Here is a 22,199-nt window from a genome sequence, read left to right as displayed (position 1 = left end):
CGCATTCAAAAGCAATTGGTCACTTCCTTATATCTATGAAAAAACCATAATTTAATACACGGAGACAGAACGACCGATTCGGAGAGGGTGTTTTAAGCACCATGAAAGGAAGAAATGCCGAATCACGAGTCGGGTAGAGTAGAATTACCGAATTACCGAAAGTCGTCGAGTAAAGATCGCAATATGTCTAAATATTTTTAAAATTTAAAAACATAAAAGACATGATACCGGGTGACACAAGAAAGTGGGATTTGAAATTTGGAAGGGTTAATTAATATAGGCCGAATGTCCAATTTTTGACAGTATATAGTCAATAGTTGCACTCTTGTTGCATTGTATGTTAACGACCATCCTTGGATAATCTCATTCAAAAGCAATTGGTCATTTTCTTATATCTATGAACAGAGTATACCCCATGATGTGTCAACGATATTGTTTTTATCATTGACCACCTCGTTCCCCAAATTTAAATCCTTTGAAGTGTTGTATCCGGGGATATCTAAAAGAGTTGGTCTACACTACCCCCATCGTAGGATGCGTAGGATAAAAGCGGTCATTTTCAAATTTCAAATTCCATTTTTGTTCTGCTTATTTGTTGCGTTTTGATTTGAGTTGCATTATTTGAAGAAAATTTATATGCATTTTACGCACGAATGGATCAATTAATTTCGAAAATGTTTATTAATATATTGTTTTGAAAATGTAATTGCTTAGAAGATAATAAAAACACACCTGCTTGACAGCATCCGACTAAAATGTTATTTTTTTTACACGCAACGCTTGGTCACTGTAAGTAATGTAATGAAAAATCGTAGGGGAAAAAGTTTTTAAATCAAACGTTGGACGAGTTTTTCGTCAAACGTTATTATACATCGACGAAATGGTGATAAAAATTCGGCACCGTTAATTAACATAATTAATAAATAATGAGTGCCCGTTTATTGGCACTATTGGTGGGGGTTTATCTGATCAGTTGTAAACGGTATTTGTTGACGACTTGCGTGATTGAGACTACAACACGAATCTACTAAATACTAAATTAAACGAGGCAAGTTTTTGTTAGGCCAATGGGATTTAAGGGCAAGGCGGCCCACTTAAGTTTGATATTATTTTTTCGATTTATTTTTGACTAACTTCAACTAAAATTACCCCCTATTTATAATGTTATATGTAATAATTATAATTATTTATTAAAAAGTATGTACGAGGGCTGCCTTTTATATTTCGGGATTTTCTTAAACTGGTCCTGCCCTCTGGCGACTAACGTTTTTATAGGAAATTTTGACATTTTGAGGTTAGGGTTACTCGGTTAGGTTTTGGCGAAAGAGTGTTGTTTGTGATAAATTAAAAAAATTGTGACGGTTAAAAATGGAACTTAATCGGGAGCATTGTCGTGCAATAATTTTTTACCACTTTAGACGTGGACTAACTCAACAACAATACATCGATGAACTTAATTCAACTTTTGGAGTAAAAGCGCCATCTAGGAGTACTGTTTATCGCTGGTTTTCGGACTTCAGTCGTGGTCGTAGTTTTCTAAAGTACGAATTTTGCGTAGGTCGCCCAAAATCGCTGGTTGTCCAAGAAAACATTGCTGCAGCGCGGAAGCTGATTTTGCAGGATCATCATCTGACTTAGCATGAGATTGAGGTATCTTTGGGCATTAGTGGGACCAGCATACATACAATTTTGCATGAACCTTTGGCCGCTAAAAAAATTGTTCGCGTTGGATTCCACAGAAATTGACATCAGCTCAAAAAAAGGCTCGTGTTGATTGGTCGAAGGAAATGCTAAAAAAAACGATCGCTATGCTTCCAAACACGTCTATGATATCAAGACAGGTGATGAACCATGCATCTATGCATATAAACCTGAAAGTAAGCAGCAGTCTACTGTGGGGGGCTTTCAGAATAAGACAGGGCCCACAAGAGTTGTTCGTGCCCGAAGCACCTCGAAACAAATGGTAGGCTTCAGGAAAATTGGCCATGTTGCAACTGTTGCTTTTGTGAAAAGTGAAGCAGTCAATTCTGAATGGTAGACGACCATTTGGCTGGTTCCCACCGATCAGTGCAAACAAAGAACTGTTTGAGTATTAAAAACGTTGATTTGATGTGTCACTGTATAGTCCTGATTTACAACCTAATGACTTCTTTTTAGGCCCATACATTAAGAATCAATGAGCAACGATTTTTGACACCAGAAGAAGATTGATGCGTTTAAAAAGCATGTGGGAAAAGGATGAATATTTTGAGAAACAGTAAAGTCATATTTGTGGGTAGCTTATAGTTTTTTCATTACAAATCCCGAAATATAAAAGATAGCCCTCGTAATAAAACAAAAAAAAACGTCACTATTTATTAACTTTTTTTCTATCTATTATTTTTTTTTATTGGTAGCTATGAGATTTTCGAAAGTTTTGGCTTTAGGCTAAGACCATAGAATTATCCAAAAAATAAATCAGTATCAATAAATTAATTATGATTAAATATTTTTAGAATTTTTAAGCGGTCCATTTTACCCCTAGTAATAATAATATACTTGTATAAACAAAGGGCTAAAAGGTACAAATAACCAGAATTTATTATTATAAAAACGAAAAAAAAAATTATTATAGAATACATGGAAAAATACTAAAAAAATGAATAGAAGGAGAATATGCCGATACGGAGGTCGAAGAAAAAGCAGACTTTAGAGTAGGAAAATCCACAATTGATCATCTTTTCTCACTAACACAACTCCTAGAAAAGAATACAGCGTGCCCCTAGTAAAACTGTGTAAAGTTAAGAAGAGCAATTTCTATTTTAAACAATATACTATGGGATAAAAATATAAATGTAAATAACAAAAATAGAATTCACAATTCAATCGTTAGAGGCATCATAACATATAGCTCTGAAGTATGGCTTCTGAAAGAAAAAAACACAGATCTAGAAGAGATGAAATTAGAATTCAGCAGCTGATATGATAGGACACGTACAGAGATTGCCACAATATCGAATCCCAGAAAAAAATTTTTGATTTTGTTTTCTTCATTCAAATGTATTGCTTAACGATCAATTAGATTTAAATACTTCTCCATTATTAAACTTAAATTCTCACAACAACATTAATTAAGGTTTTAATTTCATTTTTCGGTATATATAATAGGAGGAAATTTGTAAATATTACATTTGTAAAGACACGGTGTTGTCGAAACAATTGCCATGTGGAAATATATAATTTCGTGAAAATCTGAACTTTTAGTTCTTATTTATTTTTTTTTTGTTAAATCGATTTTCATCAAGTCAAAGCCAACTCAGTTCAATGGTTATTATTGTTATTATTATTATTATTATTATTAATAAAATCTTTTTAAATATTGTAGTACCTTATCCATATATAACCATATATGGTGCAGGATACGATAAATTTTTCTATCGGAACACTGTTGTTCAAAAACAATTAAATTGTTTTTTTTTTTTCAATTGTTTGGATACAATTAAATATGATCCGCCGTGATCATTGGTCCATATGTTTCCCCTGAGATTGTCATCAATGCATATCACCACAGGAGTCAGTTGTTTTTTTTTTGCTTGTAAATGTAAATGATCTAACTAATAAACATTTAAAAAAATAAAATGTGGTAAACGTTCGAGTTTACATTTTCTTTTATATTTAGAATGTTTATTTTCTTTGTTTTGTTTACAACTGATATACAAAAAGGGTAATTTACACGAAATATCTAACTATAGAGGAATAGCATTGTTGTCAATATTCTCAAAAATTTTGGAGAAAGCTTTTTATAAAAGGCTGTTGGAATTTTTAGAGAAAGTAAGCTTTTCCACTAATAACCAGTTTGGGTTTCGTAGGGGAGTATCAACACATGATGCAATTGTTGCTCTATGCACTAAGTAATTTAGAAAATAATAAACCAACAACTTGTCTTCTTTTCGATCAAAAAAGAGTTTTTGACGTAATTAGCATTTGTCGCTTCCTAAGTTAAGTCATTATGGTATTCGTGGCAACGCTCCAGGATGGTTAGAGAGTTTCCTAAAAGATCGTGTGCAAAAAAGTTGTCTTAAAACAAAACGATAAGAATTTTTGTTCTAGTGGCGTTCCGCAGGGAAGTACATTGGGGCCCCTATTATTTATTATCTTTATTAATGACATAGTTTCCTGTGGATCAGATAATAATTATCTGTCACTATTTGCTGATGATACAGCTGGGGTTTCCTGCGGTGCCGACATACAGGGTGATCTCTCTAAGAGCTCTGAGGCGGTGACAGATATTGTTGATTATTGTACCAGAAATAGTCTTATATTAAATCATGATAAAATTGAATTGATTCATTTCTCACTAACCGGCATAGATAAGAGCATCTTAGTTAAGTTGGGAGTTTATTTCGATTCTGGTCTTTCTTGATCTCATCAAGTGGACCACATTCTCAAAAAATTATCCACACACTATTTTGTCATTTGGCAACTTAGAAGAACGGTCGATTATAGTCTTTTATTGCTATATTGTGATTCGTATATTCAGTCCTGTTTAAATTATGCGATTATTGCTTGGAACAATTGCTCCCGATCTCATGAAATATATTTGTTCCAAAAAGGGATTGTTCATACCGATACATTATTCCTGCAGAAATACATTTATTGAAACGCAGATTTTGACATTTCCCAGTCTATACATACTGAATTCGGTAAATCGGTTAAATCTAATTATAATGAGTATATATGTACCCGTGTAACCAATGAACATTAGTTTCAGAAAGAATTATACCTCTGGATGAGAAGGATTTCGGGCTGCGATCAGTTTAAGGCTGATGTGAAATGATTGCTTATCCAGAAGGTATTTTATTCTGTGCAAAAGTACCTGCGGTGCACTTTTTAATTCGTATTTTAACCCACGTTTATCCATTTCAACTTGTGTTTGTTTTTTATAACTCTAGGTTTTTTTGAAAATGCTGTGTATCTTTTTTGGTTGTGTATTTTGACATTATCCTATACTTACAATGTAAGTCGTATGGAATTAAATTATATTATTATTATTGTTGTTATTATTATTAAGTAGGGGCTTTTGCCTGGCCAATGGCCAATCCATAGTTCCGCCGTTCCCTATCCAACCCCTGGGATATTCCATGTTAGGTTGCATAACATTGCTGCCATATAATTAGTGCTGATATATTTAGGGGTAAAACTTGGATATATTGTTCTATTTGGCGCTCTAAGAGCTGCAAACAATGATCTACAGTTGACTTTTGAACTATAGATACCGTCTATGACAGCACACCCAGCATTTTGTGGTTTTCTTTGGCTTAAGATCTCTAAAAACAAAAAAGTGACAGCCAATTAAAAATTGAAAGTTTAAAAAGTCGCCTTACTTTTTTTTTTAACTTATAAATAAAAACCGGCCAGCGTCAAAAGCCAAACCAGAGCCGAATTAATAAAGTGTATGACGTAAAAAAAACGTTTCATTAACGTGACGTCAAAACGATCGTTGAGCTTTACGAGCTTGCGGCGCACTTAGTAATCAACTTTACTACGCAATGGCGCATTATTTGCCGCGAATAAGTATAAACCGGCGTTTTAATGACACCTGTGCGAGCTAATGGCGTTTTTATGGGAAGTTGAGGATGCGGGACGACACAGAGACATCTGCCAATTAATATGTCGTTAAAAAAAAACGGCGAAGCCCCCAAAACAAAGCCTGAAATTTTGCGGAAAGCCTCGAAAACCGAAGTCCCAGTTGCGTCCAAGCGCCAGAAGTGTGTGATTTTTTTTTTAAATGCCGTTTAATAAATTTGGTATTTATTATATATATATATATATATATATATATATATATATATATATATATATATATATATATATATATATATATATATATATATATATATAATGTAAGTTCTGAATTCCTCTCTGTCTCATCAGGTGTACCGCAAGGTACCGTCCTCGGACCTATATTATTCTTAATTTATATTTCTGATAGTTATACATCGAATATATGAACTAGCATTCATTTGCTGATGACACTCAGCTATTTTACTCCTTCGATCCTAAATTATTTGATATTGCTTCAATTTATATCAATTTGGATTTGCATAACTTATTTCTACATTCTTCTAGGCATAATCTTCAACTTAATGCTAAAAAATGCATTGTAATGTTCTTTTCTCCTAAACCTAACATTGAACAATTATCCCAAATGTATTTATTAATTAACGGTGAACGTTTGAAAATTGTCAATTGTAATAAAAACTTTGATGTTATATTTGATTGTAGACTTGGATTCGTGGAACATGTATCTTTGTTGGTGAAAAACCCCCTACAGACACTCACTGCCACGATATCGTTTATATTTGTTCCGCAGAACATTTTTTTATAACGCCGTTGTAATTTTTAATAGTATATCCGATTCAGTAAAATCACATTCAATTAAATTCTTTAAAAAATATTTCAGGTTGAAACCGCTAACTTCTCAAATAATTTGATTTTCAATGTTTTTCTTTTATTTTTGCTTTCTATTATTCCATATTAATATTACATTTATCTATTATACTATATTTAATTTATCAATGTAATTATAACTTCCTATTTAGTTCAATTTCAACATTTAAGAGGTTAAGTGGAGTAGCTTTTGCTACACTTCGGCTCTTCTGTACTGTATATTTGTATATAACAATATACAACAATAAAGGCAAAGCCCCAAAAAAAGCCTGAAATTTTGCGGAAAACCTGGAAAACCGGTGTTAACAGCTGCTCTCAGTAGTTGATTTGATGCCCATTCCATTGACTCCTTTCGCCCTTGATTTTCCCTTCCATAATCCTCTTTAGCATCGCATATTTAGATCCTCTGATCACGTGGCGAAAGTATTCAAATTTTCTTCTTTTTAGAGAGTTAATTATTTCCTTCTGTTTATGGGTTCTCTGTAGCAGTGCCATATTGGGAACCCGTTCAGTCCATGAGATCTTTCAAAAGCCCCTATCTTGTCCATATCTGTCTTTTTCAGTGTTCATGCTTCTGACCCGTAAAAAACTTTTTGTTCTTTACAAATGCACTTCTGGCTACCTCTATGTTTCGTGCAGCCATGTTCCTAAGTATTTGTATTTTCTTACTCTTTGTGTTGTCTAAAGCAAGAATTCCGTTAACATTTACTTTATTTGTAATAATGTTTAGTCCATATCTTTCACATATATCATTTAGCCACTGCAGGAGGGTTTGCAGATCTTCAAGCTTAACGTAGGTTGTTTAAAATCTGTCCGTTTATGGTAAACACCCTCCTGTCGTTCATCCATAGGTTCATATGTGGTCATAATATTATTTTTTCTGAATTCATCATAACCTATAATAATTATAATCGCCCAAAACGAAATAATTAATTAATCGAAATGTATATATTAAAAAATAATAAATACACAAAATATTTACATCTCCCATTATTATACTTTCTAAAATGAAACCCTGATATAAAATGGTATACACATAAAGATAAATTTATAAAAATAAAAATTCCTGAAACAATTGGTATTTATTTGATTAATCAATCCCATGATATAGCGAATATCTTGGCACCCTCCAAAATTATGAATAATTATCCCATCGCATATAAATATTAAAGCTTTAAAGAAAGCATGAATTAATAAATGAAAAAAGGCAAATCTGCTCTTCCTAAAAACAATATTCAATACAATACAATTCCTCTTTCTTTGAAAGTCCCATCAGCATTACTTTTTAAAAGGAAATTAACACTACAATTGTTTAGTTAACAAACACAGTGCAGGTGATTTTCGAGTTTAGTTTCCAGATTTTCAAGCCTATTTTTGATTTTTGTCTTTTGTTTATGTTATATACCGTAGTATTTTACTATAAGTGTCTGTTACTCAAACGAATCAATAGCTAGAAGTAGTTGCTATATATCATTTTATTTCAACAATTTTTTAATTGCTTTCATCTCCTTTTCTGCAATTTATCTATTTATTATATTTATTATATTTATTATATGTATTTTTGTTATTATTACTTAATATTATTACTATTATTATTATTATTATTAATTTTTCAAGGAAACGTCCACATGCTACTGTAATGCTTTTTACAAAACTTCTGGATCCCTCCTGCGTCGGTTTTTGCTTAGTCGAAACAGTTTCAGTCAAGTTCTGAAGAAGCCAACAGGATGATTGGCGAAACGTCAGCAATTTCGACTAAGCAAAAACCGACGCAGGAGGAATCCAGAAGTTCTGTAAAAATTATTATTATTATTATTGTTGTTATTATTATTATTATTATTATTATTATTATTATTATTATTATTATTGTTATTATTATTAATTAAGGATTCATTCTAAATTGCAAAATCTCGATTTTCTTAAATGGCACACCCTATATATTGTTATATTTTCTGAAAGATCTTGCAAAAAAACTACAACGTTTACTCAGTATATTATTTTACTATTTTTAATACTTTGCGACTTAATTTAACTTGATATAACAATATTTGCACTTATCTCTGTCTTAGTCTATTGCTACAACGTAAGTTGGTCATGACAAAATGACAGTGTGTTTGTATTGTATGTTTGTATTGTATTGTACATGTGTATAGTGGTGACAGTAAATAAAAAAAAACAAACAAACAAAGCGTGGATTTTCCTAAAGCTGAATTAATCGATATGATTTATATACTGGGTGAGACGCCAAAAATACTTTACTTGTTATATTCGTTTATTTTGAACACCCTGTAGCACCTAATTCAAATGCATGGGTTGCATGTCTTTTACTTCGAGTTATGGTAAAACTAGTAATTTTTTTTAGAAAAATTAAAATATTGAAAAAACTTGAAAATTCTAACTAATTAAGAAATATATGTTGCCTAACAATTTTTTTTATTTGCCGTTTTCTCATATCTTTCGAAAGTATCCGGTACGTATAACCGTTAGTTTCCGTATGTTTGCAGGACAGGCCGGGGTGAATCAGCTAGGAGGGGTATTCGTTAACGGACGTCCGTTGCCGGACTGCGTCCGCAGGAGGATCGTCGAGCTGGCCTTGTTAGGAGTCCGGCCCTGCGATATTTCCAGGCAGTTGCTGGTATCTCACGGTTGCGTCTCCAAAATACTGACGCGTTTCTACGAGACCGGATCCATCCGACCGGGATCGATAGGAGGATCGAAAACCAAGGTACCCGTCACTTATACAGGGTGTCCCAAATTTTTAAATTAGATAAATCCCATAAATGTATAAGAAAGTTAGTCAAAGTTGAAATCATAATCTAAATTTAAAATATTTCCGTCGTTTTAGAAGCGTCGCGTTCTTATGAACAAACCTCTATGTCTATAAATTAATGCCAACTCACGTTATATAAAATTCCTCACCTATACTGTGCCTATACAGGGTGTTTTCTAATTGAATGTCAACAATTAGGGGGGCGATTTTTGGGTCCATTTTAAAAAGGAAATTTCATAATCGTATGTCCTATACGTCTTAACTTTTGAGATACCGGGTGATAAAGTTTTCAAAAATATGTATTTTATAAAATATCTATAATGCCACTTTAGATATTTTAATGAAATTTGACACGCCTATTCTATGTAGCAAGGCGCATTATATAGTGTACCGCAATTTTTTTTAAATATACCAGTGGCGGGCGTACGGAAATTCACTATCAGATATTGATGGTACGCCACTGATCTCTCTTAAAATATTTCTAAAGAAATTTAATTACTCGATTTACAGATTAACCGATCTGCTGTTTAAAAAAATAAAAAAATAAAAACCCCTCCTCTGCATGGTCATAAGAATATCGTTATTATGACAGCAGAAATTATTTTTTATTTTTAAGGTGAAATCTGCTCATAAATGAAGGCAAGGCAAATGCCAAATAATATTTTGGTTAATTAGGTCGCCAATGCACTGGTTAAATTGAGAACTTTTTTTTGCGAAAAATAAAATATCTATCTAAACTAAAATATCTAGTTTTTAGCTTTCAACTGGTGTCTTGGATGGTGTATGGCAACAGCATATTATTTGTGATAGACCAATGTTTAAAAGTAAATATTTCAAAAAGTAAAAATATTAGGCATATATAAAATTGCCTTAATTTTTAATGCTAAATGCGACAAGATTATAAAAATAGGTACTTTCCATTTAAAAAAAAAAGTTTCTTTGGCAGCATTTTTAATTTCATTTTTGATCTTATTTTTCTCGTAGCCTGTAATGATATATATCGAAATATCTTAGGAAAGCCGTTATTCGAGTCCTTTTTCTGCAACAAAACTTAATCAAGTGAAACAATAAATGCTTCCGAATGAAAAAATTGGCATATATTTTACGTCTTGCAAACATCATTTTTTGCGTAAAACATTAAATATGTCAAAAACGGTTAGGCTTAGCTATAGGACAAAACATGTCACACCCCGTATAGACAAGCTTAAAATATATTAAAGGTTTGTAATACCTCAATTAAGTTTTGTATTTAACTTTTGACTTCATCTCCTATAGTTTCGGAGATATACAGTTTCTACGTAAAACAAACAAGATTGCTTTCGAAAAATGGTCGTTCAGTCGGAGAGGGTAGCGAGGACCAGATTTTAATTTCAAAAGGAAGCCAATTAGGGGATTTTATCCATGAGGGACGCATCAAATTATCCCATCTTTAGCAGTTTTTCATTTAGAGCCAATAATTTAGCCACGAAAACGGAAATTTTAAGGAACTTAGATTTTCTGCCAACAATCGACACACCCTGTATATAATTCAAACAATGTTGGAAATAGCGGGGATAGCCCTGGATCTGCCACGTTTCCTGGTGTATGATTTTTTCCAATAGAGTAAGTGATTTTCAAGAAAATGCTTGTTTTCTGAAACCATGCAGTACCCCGTAATAATCAATGACGTTATGGCGTCTCGATTGAAGGCGAGAAATGATTTTTTTTCTCGATACCCTGCAAGTGAGATTTTTAATTTTTTTAAAATACTTCTCGACCCCCCAGCCCACCCAGTTTCAATAGGCTTCGCTACGGAGCTAGACTCTATATGTGTGTCAAATTTCAAGTGGATTGCTTCAAATTTCGAACACTTATCGTGATTCATAGCAGATGAAAATCGAAAATCAGTCCCATTTTTTACTGGTTTGTGTACCTCGTGCACGGCTTAAAAGGAGCCAAATTTGAAGGTCGTGCTGCAAACCTTTCAAAAGATATAGCCAATTAATGCCAGGTCTACAGAGAAACGGAGAACGGAGAACAGAAAAAAAAATTTTTTTTTCGACGCTGATCATTTCTGTACCGATGGCGGTCCCCTAGGACCTATGGATGCCGAGATATGTTTCGTTGCCAAGCGCGTATGAAAAATTCGATTTCATAGATTTTTCGAAAGCAACAAGAAACAAATTATCCTAACGCCCAATAACCCACAGTAAACGCACATTGTTTCGATTTGTCATTAACGAGTAATTTTGAGATCCAGCGCACGCTTGATTTTTCGATTTTCGATCGTGTTCGAAGTTTGTCGCGTTTTCGTAAATCCGGGCGGCCGGGAACAATATACAACGCGTCGTCGAATGACCCTCCCCCTCCCCATCCCTCCCGAACCCCATTATATTCCTAACGACATGAGAGATGATCGCGTAGCCGTGTAACGTGCCTGAACATTCACGCAGCCGACCGCCATATCGCCGCTAATATCTGGTGTTTACATAGGAACCTGTAAACATCGCACATGTCAAACATCGCGTTTTTAAATCAATCATGCGGTAATCGTCAACCGTTCGATTTTAATTTTTATCGTCGAAAATTAACGACCCTAGCGATCGTTGTGACGGAATCGTATCGCCGTTACTCTGCCAACTTCGCTTCTTCACTATCTGTGAGTGCGTGGCCGACCGCCCCGACTGACACACGCGTAAAAAGAAGAAGAACTACTCTTTGCTCTTCTATGAAAACCTTATGGGAACAGAGGGACATGAGGTTTTTTACTTAAAACTTTTAATCTGGAAAAGCTATACACAGTTATACGGTACAAAGAGCAACGTCTTAAATTAAAAGCAAAATAGTTACTTTACATGATTTAAACCATATACAGGGCAGCCCAAAAATGTAGTGCATTTTACAAAACCCCATTTTTTGGTATGCATTGCTTAAATGTTTTCTAAATTTTTCTTCTTGAATTTTTTGGAAAGAAGGAGCTTTCAATTTTATTACAATTTTTTTTATAAAACAGTAAAAACCAGACATTTTTGTAGCATTTTCATCATCTTAGTCGTTTTTGAGAAAGCCAGTACTTCAGCAATTATATTGAGATTATTGGTAAAGAGAATCCTGTCGAATATGAAATTTTGTAAATACCTAAACCTAAACATTTTATACTAGTTTTTTTTTATATTTGCTTTGCATTGGCATTTCATTTAAATAGTTTTAAAATTTGTAATTGGACGCACTTGTAGCTAACATTTAACGCATAAAGGTATCTATCACCCAAAATTAAATGATAATAAATTTACTTTTTTCTAAATAATTGTGTGAACTTAATTCTTCTTTAATTCAACGTCAACTTATGGTTCAATGGGCACGCGTCAGATGGCGCGATTGAAAAATAAATAACATTCAATCCTTCAAAGTAAGGTTAGTTAGTTAATTTTCAAATTAGCTGCGAATTGGACGTGATCTATCGTAAAGTGCTCTGTTTTCTGCTCCCGATATCGTTTCATTATTTCGTTAAATTGATATGATGTTCGACGCGTTTTGCTTATCGACCGGGTCGATATTAAAATTTAATCGACACTCAAGATTTGCCGCAATCGTCGCCGTTAATTGGTAATATACGAACGTTGTGACGATATCGAAGTTTGCCCCGACACCGTCGACAAACATAATAATAATGCCGACCCGAGAAGTAGTTAATTATCAACGCTGTCGATTACATTTCGATAGCACTGAGCCGCCATTGTTATCACGCAAGCGCGGAAAGGTATGGTCTGTTCATAGATATAAGAAAGTAACCAATTGCTTTTGAATGGGATAATCCAACGGTGGTCATTAACATACAATGCAACAAGATTATTACCTAAAGTTTCGGAATTCAAATCCATGGAAAATTGTGGTCCGTAAGAGAAAATTATTTTATACCTACCTGTGTTTAATATTCTTTGGTTTGGTATACTACTTAGTATAAGTTTATTAGTAATCATTCTTATTTCGTGTGTAATACAGCGTGTGTTGAATCGTGTGCGAATTATGCAAAATACGTGCGAGTCTAGTGTATCTCAGGAGACGCTCCCGCCCAAATGTAGAAAACACTATTCTATTGAGACTAAGGAAGTTATAAACAATGCTTATTTGACTCTCATTGAATGTGGTGCCATCAAGCAAGCATATTTAGAAGAAACGGCCACATTGACGAAAATTCCAACATAAAATTAAATAAAAATAGTTTATTACTTATCTAGTTGTTAAGATGTTATTTTATTTTACTAGAACTGTAAAAGTAACAAAAAAGCAGTCTTCCAATATTTTCCTCTTTGAAGGACACTAATTGATAACTAAAAACTTGACTAAGATAGATATAAAAAAGATTTCGATTTAAGCAAATTAACGAAAATATTATTTGTCCATAGGCACATCACTGATTTCCTTAAAAAAATGACATTTGCATTTATTGATGAGCAGACTTGATCTCTTTTTTTAAATCCACTTTTCACTTAAAAATAAAAACTACTTTCTCTGCATGGTATCATATTAACGATATTATTCTAGTCATGCAGAGAAGAGGTTTTTATTTTTTTAAGCGAAAACCGTACATCGGATTGGAAAAAATCAAGAAATTAAATTTCTTATGTCTGCCAAAATAGACAGGTGAAATTCCGTACACTGGTGTATTTTTAAAAAAATTAAATATGTTTTATTTTTGAAAACTTACTTATGTTCATATGAAGTTTTCTTTTTAAGATGGACCCAAAAATCACCCCCTTAATTATTGACATTCGATTAAACAACACCAGCCATATAAATTTTATGATGATTTTAAATCCAATGGAAGAACATCCCGGAAAGAAGTGAAGTGAAAAAGAAAATATGGGTTTCAGTAAACCATTTCAAAGTGGAGCGAAAAAGATGCCCTACAAAGTGGGGGATCTTAGCAAAAGATTTTTGTGAAAGTTTTGGTTCACAATAAAATAATTTCACCAAACTTGTTGCGTGTATTTTTTGGTTAAAGACTTATATTTGGTGTTAGAGGTTCCAAAAGATACGCTACAAGAATTGTATTCCCTTATAAATTTAAAGCAAGTATAATACAATATTTTGGGAAGTGAGTCGATTTACATGTTTTTTGGTTTGTAAAAAATACCGCCATTATTTCCATTTTTTAACAAATAAATTAATCACTCTCAAGTCCCTCTCTTTATTTTATTTTGAATTGATTTGACCTTCACTTTGTTCGAAATTTGGTCCGAATCCAGTCCAATCACAGATTTCCCAAGATCAATCAACGAATTTTTGCTCTCGGTAATCAAAAAACTACTAGAAATAAAAAAATTGAACTTTTCAATAAATTTTTCTTTTGCTTAAAATTTTCACACCAGTAGGTTTTTTTAACCGACTAAAATTGTTGAATCTGTCGACATGATAACGGAAATTTTGTTTTCCCTCATATCTTCAGCATATGTTTTCGTTTTCGTTTAGACTTTACTAGATAAGCAAAGGAAGTTCTGGCCCGCATTGGTAAACATCATTATTCTTCATGTCTAATGTATTATTAACTACTTTTACTGTATTGTTCTACAATACTAGTTAGCTCGTCGTCCAAGTTGACGCTCAACAACGCACGGGTCCCGGGTTCGATCCTCGATAAAAGCAAGAAAAAAATAATAAGTCATCATTATTAATTCTCTCCATATCTAGCACATTGTTGGTTTAAATATTTGCCGTAATTGAGCCGTTAAAGCTGGTGTAGGCTATATATCTCGGTCTAAAATAATAACGACATTTCGAGGAATGTAATGTAAATCCTCTTAAGTGATTTTCTGACCCATTAGTTGAGTTTTTTACCGTGAGAAGGGACCAGCCAGTTGTCGTTTGAGTTTTCACGTGCAAGCACTCGTTTATGGCTCTCCGTACCATTCGATATCAACTCTAATTATATTAATGGTGACACCCACTGTGTTTAATTGGCCAAAGTAAAAAAATCCCAAGATAAAAAACAAACTTCAGAAGTGGGGATTTAAAAGTGCGTCAAAAAAAATTGGGATTACACGGTACGCGACGCGACGACGTAGGCACACGCCGTGAATTGCCTTGTATATCGGTGGCGCGCTGCAGGACAGGATGGTTTGGAATTTTGCATTATTTGAAAAATTGTTTGTGGAGTAGTGACGTCAATTATTGTGGAAAAAAAAACAAAACGAGCGTTATTGGTGCATATTGGTTGCGTTTATTTTCTCGGCGTCACCTCTATTTGCGTGTTCTAATTGGAAATGTCGTCCCAGGAGTTTACGGTGAAGGAATTTTTGAGGCTGGTGGCTGATTATTTTCGCTGGGAAAGTTGTCGTTTGAGTTTTGAAATGGAAGCACTCGTTTGTGGCTGTCCGTTCGATATCAACTCTAATTATATTAATTCTGACATACACTGTGTTTAATTGAACAAAGTAAAAAAATCCCAAGATAAACACTGACTTGGCATTAAACAACGAACCAATTCCAAGTTCTCGATGCCCAGTAAAGGTGAAAAAAAGGTGAGAGTCATCGTGGCCAAACCAAGTTTAAGGTTAAGGTTTCAGGTTATGATCGTCTAAAACTTTGAGGTTCTGTGAGCCCGCCAGAACCAGCTTGTTTCGGTTAGGTGTGTCAAAACTCCCTTTGTTTATCTACTCGGACATTTCTTTTATTATATTGTCGTCATTTTCATCCCCAATTTTCCGCAGTCCTTGAAAATTACTTGTTACCAATTATATTGGATATTATAAGCGAAAAATTCCGGACAATCCGCATTTTTTTTAAATCGCCCTTTTCCATTTCGAAAGTGCACTTTCCGACCAAAGGTATAACGACGATAGCCCGACAAGGGGACAAGAAGTAAGAGGGTTGTAGCGACACCGTTCAAACATCGGACTGATGATGTCGGGACACGCGTGACCGGTAGTTGGCCCTATTTAACTGTCGTGTCGTCCTTATCGCATCCTGGCGATTTATACTCGCCTCTTCGGAGGGGTCTCTATCTATTTAAACATCTAACAGTAACCTAAAAATATGAAGAACGCGACCGGGCGTTTATCCTGGCGTGACCGCACCATTTTACGTGGAAAATTAAACAGAAAAAAAAAACGTTTTCAAATTACTGCCTGGCGTAGAGACAGACCAGCAAGTCACCGATGTTGTTACCATTCTTCCGAAAATCTCTTATTTTCTACTAGCAAAAGAATGAAAAATAGATTTTTTTTTCAAAGAAACTTCCACAGGCCACTGTAATACTTTTTACAAAACTTCTGGATTCCTCCTGAGTCGGTTTTTGCTCAGTCGAACTTGCTGACGGTTCGCCAATCATCCTGTTGACTGAAACTGGCTCGCATTTTCATCTGTACCTGCTTATATATTGTTTGAAAGGGCGGAGCTAAATGAGGGGCATAAACACCGTTTTCGGATAACGGATTCCCATATTGGTGACAGGTAGACACCTGAGTGTTTATAGATTTCTATAGACTCTCGGTAGAAGAATTGATTATATGCAAGAATTTTAGTTTTACCGAATAAAATTTTATGTCCGGTTTGCTGATTGTGTTCGGCAACAGCTGATGAGTTTATTTGTCTTAATCGTAAGGCTCTTTCGTGTTCTTTGAGTCTAGTTGATATTTTTCGTCCTATCTATTCCATGTATTCTTTGCCGCATATGCATGGAATGCTGTAAACTCCTGGCATCTCAAATTTAATTTTGTCTTTGACGGACCGAAGATGTTGAGAGATTTTTGGACAAGTGGTCAATCTGGTTTCGTCGTTATACTTCTTTAGGACTTTTGATATGTGGTCAGTGATATTTTGAATGTAAGGGAGGACTACAGTGGCAAATGTAAGATTGCTTTCGGCCTCAATGCTATTGGAAGGTTGTGGTGAAATGTCCTTTTTGATCGAACGCTTAATATCTTTAATGTGGAAATTATTAGAGAAAAGACCAGAGGTAAGGTGTTTTAAATCTGGGTTCAGTAACTTGGGCTGAGATGGTTTTGCGGCTCTGTAAACAAGAGAGTTGATAACCGATGATTTTTGGGCCGGATGGTGATGTAACCATGCATTTAGGTATCGGTCTGTGTGCGTAGGTTTTCTGTAAACACACACAATGTTAGGTCTGATTTTCTATTGATAAAAATATCCAAGAATGGAACGTTATTAGTTTCCAACCGAATGGTTAAACGTATGTTACAGTATATAGACTTTAAATTCCAAAGAAAATCTACTAGGGTTTCTAATTCTAATTTCGGTTTTAGATGGCAGGCTTCTATAAATATATTCGCTATGACTGGTCATAGTTATTATAGTTATCATATTCGCTGTAATATTCGGCTTATCGAGCAAAAGGGGTGGGGCAAACGAAATCTGTGTTTGGGAAAGGAACTGCGAGAGTTGAAATTATCGTTAAGTGTTAAGTTAGTTTTTTGATCGATCGATGTTGTGTAGGATTTTCTTTATTTTTAAGTTTCACGATTTAAGTTCCAGCGTCCGAGATTATCTCCGTTCAGCTCCTCATTATTTTAAAGAAACTTATTCAGAGGTATCACTTTTACACTTGATGGAGCAAAGTCATTGCCTTAGTGTAAGATTGTAAGGATGTCCGATTTAAAATTATTTTATGGTGTAAGTTTGTTCATAAATTTATCGGTTACAAAAAAAATATGTTTTTCAATTAAGACGGTTTGGTTCCAGATTCTCTCAACGTCATTTCGTATATGTTGAAATCCGAGAATCTAAAATCAAACCTTCTAAATTGAAAAATAAATTTTTCTTGTAACGGTCAAATTTATGAACAAAATCCAGGAATCTTTGAGAAGAAAGCCCCCTTTCATCTGAAATCAAAATTATGGATACGATACGCTACGAATTGGAAAGTAATATTAATCTCTCATTCCTAGAATCCATAAAGATTTATAAGCAACCAAACGATCTTAACCGCGATTCAGGTCTTTGTCACCAAACGCGGAGAGTGTCTTATTAGACGTTTATGGAGAATGATTTGCAGTAAACACCTGAAATGTTGCCTACTTTCGTTTTTTAAATGGAACGCCCTGTATATTCTGGAATTTTTTATGTAACAACAGGTAAACACGGCTACAATCCGTCCCGTCCATTATAGATAAATTTATAAATAAAAAACAAATGCAGACAACAGTAAACTCTATTTATCCGAAACCTAATACAGAACACGAACAATTTAAAACAATTACATACCTAGGAGAACCTAGTGAAAAAGTTTCAAAACATTTGTCCAAATTTGGTTTAAAAATAGCTTTCAGAACTAACAACACAATAGGAAAATTTTTAAAAAACAATAAAACGAAACGTCCAAAATCTCAAAAATCAGGTGTCTACAGGTTGAAATGCGGATCTTGTCTTAAAATTTATATTGGACAAAGAGGTAGATCCTTCACTGAACTGGGTTAGATAGTAAGGCAGAAAAAAAAAAAAAAAATATATATATATATATATATATATATATATATATATATATATATATATATATATATATATATATATATATATATATATATATATATATATATATATATATATATATATATATATATATATATATATAATCAGGTATTTTACAGGAGGGAGTAGAAAAAACAATTTATTTATTAGTTTATCAGTCTTTAACATAAGTTTTGTGTATAAAACTTTCAATGGATATTAAACTTTTGTTGCCATATGTATTTCCTTCTAGATTCGCTGTTACAATTACTCATTTGAACACGCTAACGTCGGAATAATAAGATTATTTATGTCAAAGATAAATTTTATAACTTGAAAACCAGTGAAAATGATTTGGTAATTTTAGATGGTAAATTAATTGCTCATTTACGTGCCAATATAAACTATGGGGTGTTCCGTTTAAAATTCCCACGTAACATGGATTTTTATATCCTGCCAATTGGGCCTTATCTTATGAACGCCATGTACGCGATAAGTTAATTCTTATACTATATTATCGTAAAGCAATTTAATGGGGAACCGTAACCAACAATTCAAGTGTTCAACCGTACGGGTTGAGAAACAAAAATTATTTTAAATCGGGTCGTGTGTTGCCAAATTTCTTAAAAAGTATTCTTTATCTCCGAGAATGTTCAAGATAGGTATAGTACATGCTACATAAAATAGTTCCAGAATGTTTCGCAGAACCTAAAGATGTAATAATATGCAGGGTGTTCCATTTAAAAAACAAAAGTTGATATACGTTACGAGTACATCTGGCAACACCGCGTGGCCAAAAATAGAATACTAGCCAGTTTCAGTTAAGCTCGGAAGAAGCCGACAGGATGACCGATGAAACATCATCATCTCAAACATTCTGCTAGGAGCATCACTGCCTGGTTGCCGATGTGTTCCAGTGGCCATCTTGTAGCCCAGGTTTTAACCCAATAGAAAATCTGTGAGACATGCAGACGTCTAATACAGTCCAACTCTAGGAAATGTCTGAAAGTAATTGAATACAATTGATACCCAACTGAATACTAGATATTAGATTGAGACGAGGCGAAATGTTAGCGAGGAAAATAATTGTTTAAAATTCCAACGGAAACAAATACTCATACAAACGCTGGTGTGCTGATAAAATGTATATTCTAAACTTCAAATTTGGAGTTCCTCCTTACAGCACAAATTTCAATAATACGGAGACGATGTTGAAAAACAATAAGGTGTCTGAAAATTCGGTGCTAGAATATCAAATGTACGCTTTTTAGGACTTCCTCACATTTAGAAAGATCCAGGACGAATAAGAGCAATTTATAGAATCTGGAATTTATCGAATTTTCAGATTCTTCAGCGAACCGATTGCTTATTGGATCCACGTGCGTTTCTGCGTTTCTTTGGCCGCAAACTGAAAGTGGGAAACTCGATATTTTGATGGTTTAATAGTTCAAGACCCAACCACCGATTTAAAAAGGTGTTTTAGGCACCGTACAATTTCAGAAGTCATGATATACTGATCTGTCTAGTATATGACTGATGCAAGAAAAAAAAGATAAAAAATAGGTTTGACCTGTTTCTAGAGGGTCTTAAATACATTAAAAACCCTGAAAAATTCGACAGTCTTGAACATTTACTTGAGACACGTCCATTCTAAACTGTGATTGATTGATTGATTGATTATACTACGTCTAGACTACGAACAGAAATATCAATAACATTAAATTAATAATATAATAACATAAAATAAATATTAAAAAAGTTACAACGCTTTCAATTTTCGAGTTTAATTTTGAAAAAAATAAAAGTAAAAACCCAAATAAACGACAATTATATATTTTTTAGTTGGCGGATTTTTTTTTTTGGGTGGTAATTTCAGTTCGGTTTGGATGCAAAAATAATTTTACGATAATTCAATTTGAATTTGCGAAAACGACAATTTAAATTTCGATTTTTGATTTGGCCTTACTTGCACCAGAAATATAGTGCTTTTACAACCCGGGCTGTTTATTAATTCAAAACCGCAGCCCCTTACCCGTAACCATTCCAGGACCATTCTAGGAATTTATCTATATGCACTAACAAGTGAATATAAGTATGTTTTCAATCTTTTTCGCCGAACAATTCTTGAAATATGTACATAAAAAAAATTAGTACAAAATAACAATTCTTGAAACATGTACATAAAAAAAATTAGTACAAAATAACAATTTATTACGTTCTATGTCACTTTTTTTTAATTCTGCTCCTACTTCCCCTTCTGAATTTCTTGTAAATATTAAAAACAATTTGTTTAGCATCCGAAGGAAAATTGATCCGTTTTTTTATTTATCAAGGTCGACTGCCATCTCCACTTCGTCTTCAAATTCTGCTCATTCCACGGTCTCCACATTTTAAAGTGTTTATTTTCACACTTACCCTTACCTTAAACTATCCTATGCAATTTAGATTAAACTTTTAAAAAACATACATATCACGTGACGTTAAAAATAGAATTCTACCAATTGGAAATTATAGTCGTTACGGTCCATCTCAGACAGGATAAACATTTGTTGGACTGCGTTTTACCACGGTCCTGCGAAGGTCTGCGGTTAAGGTACTGTAAAATACTTAAAACGTCAACGCAATAAATGCACTATATTTTTGGTCGTACAATAACAATCGAGGTCAAGAAACATATGTTGCTTATTAAGGTGATTATTCAAAAGGATACGGAATTTTATTAATTCATTTATTAAATGTCACTTTGTGTAATGTAATGCAATGTAAAACAATTTGTCGTGTTTGGCAAGCACAGTTTTGCATCTATGTCTACCTATGATCCTTTTCTCTCGCACTTTTATCAAGCAAGTATTAATGCAAATATTGTCAATATTAAATAAGTAAAAGCACTAAAAAAGCACATTTGTTGCATATTTCAATAAAACATATACAGTTAGATTTTTTTTGCTAAAAAATGGCTAAAACATACATACCCTCTATATACTTAATAGCTGTTATGGTGCCATGTTAACGTTGAAATCTTCCCTAAATACTTTTTTTCTATTTAAATGTGTACTACTCATCAGGATATTCAGCAATCTCTTCTAATATCATAATTCGACTAATGTACAACTTTAAACCAGTATTAATTTATATACGTAAAAATTATTTCAAGCAAGAACTGATGTTCATTCTTACTCGACAAGAAATAGAAATAGCTTCTAGCTAAAAAAAATTAATAACCATTACTATAAAAAATCACCTAGAGCAAAAGAAATTCTAAAAAAAATAAAATCGTTGCTGACAGCAAATGTTTTTTAGAATCTATCTGAATACGAAAATTATATGAATGTTATGAAAGTTTGTGTTCCATGAAACAATTTTGCTCATTTTTTGTTGATCTTTTTTACGTAAAATTTTGTATTTGTTGTAAATGAAAGTTTTCTTTACTTGCCTAATGGCAAAGAGCATTTAATGTAATGAACTATTAATTTTTTAGGATAACCTAGTTTTTTAAAATAGCACCCTCACCCTAGTGGGAACAAAAACTTCTTAAAACCGGTACATTTTTTCCAAC

The 22,199-nt window shown here is 33.4% G+C and overlaps 1 protein-coding gene across 1 annotated transcript in view; it reads left to right on the top strand.

Moving 5' to 3' along the window:
- The window catches only part of LOC132700045 (paired box protein Pax-2a), a 61,518-nt gene that overhangs the window by 26,621 nt on the left and 12,698 nt on the right, over positions 1-22,199 (top strand). Inside the window, exon 3 of the mRNA XM_060667130.1 lies at positions 8,934-9,154. Within this exon, the coding sequence (XP_060523113.1) occupies positions 8,934-9,154 (221 nt within the window). The remainder of the gene's footprint in view (positions 1-8,933; positions 9,155-22,199) is intronic.

This window comes from Cylas formicarius, unplaced genomic scaffold (assembly GCF_029955315.1).
Source record: "Cylas formicarius isolate icCylForm1 unplaced genomic scaffold, icCylForm1.1 PGA_scaffold_10__41_contigs__length_53128322, whole genome shotgun sequence".
In the NCBI taxonomy this organism is placed as follows: Eukaryota; Metazoa; Arthropoda; class Insecta; order Coleoptera; family Brentidae; genus Cylas; species Cylas formicarius.
This window is presented reverse-complemented; position numbering and strand designations above follow the sequence as displayed.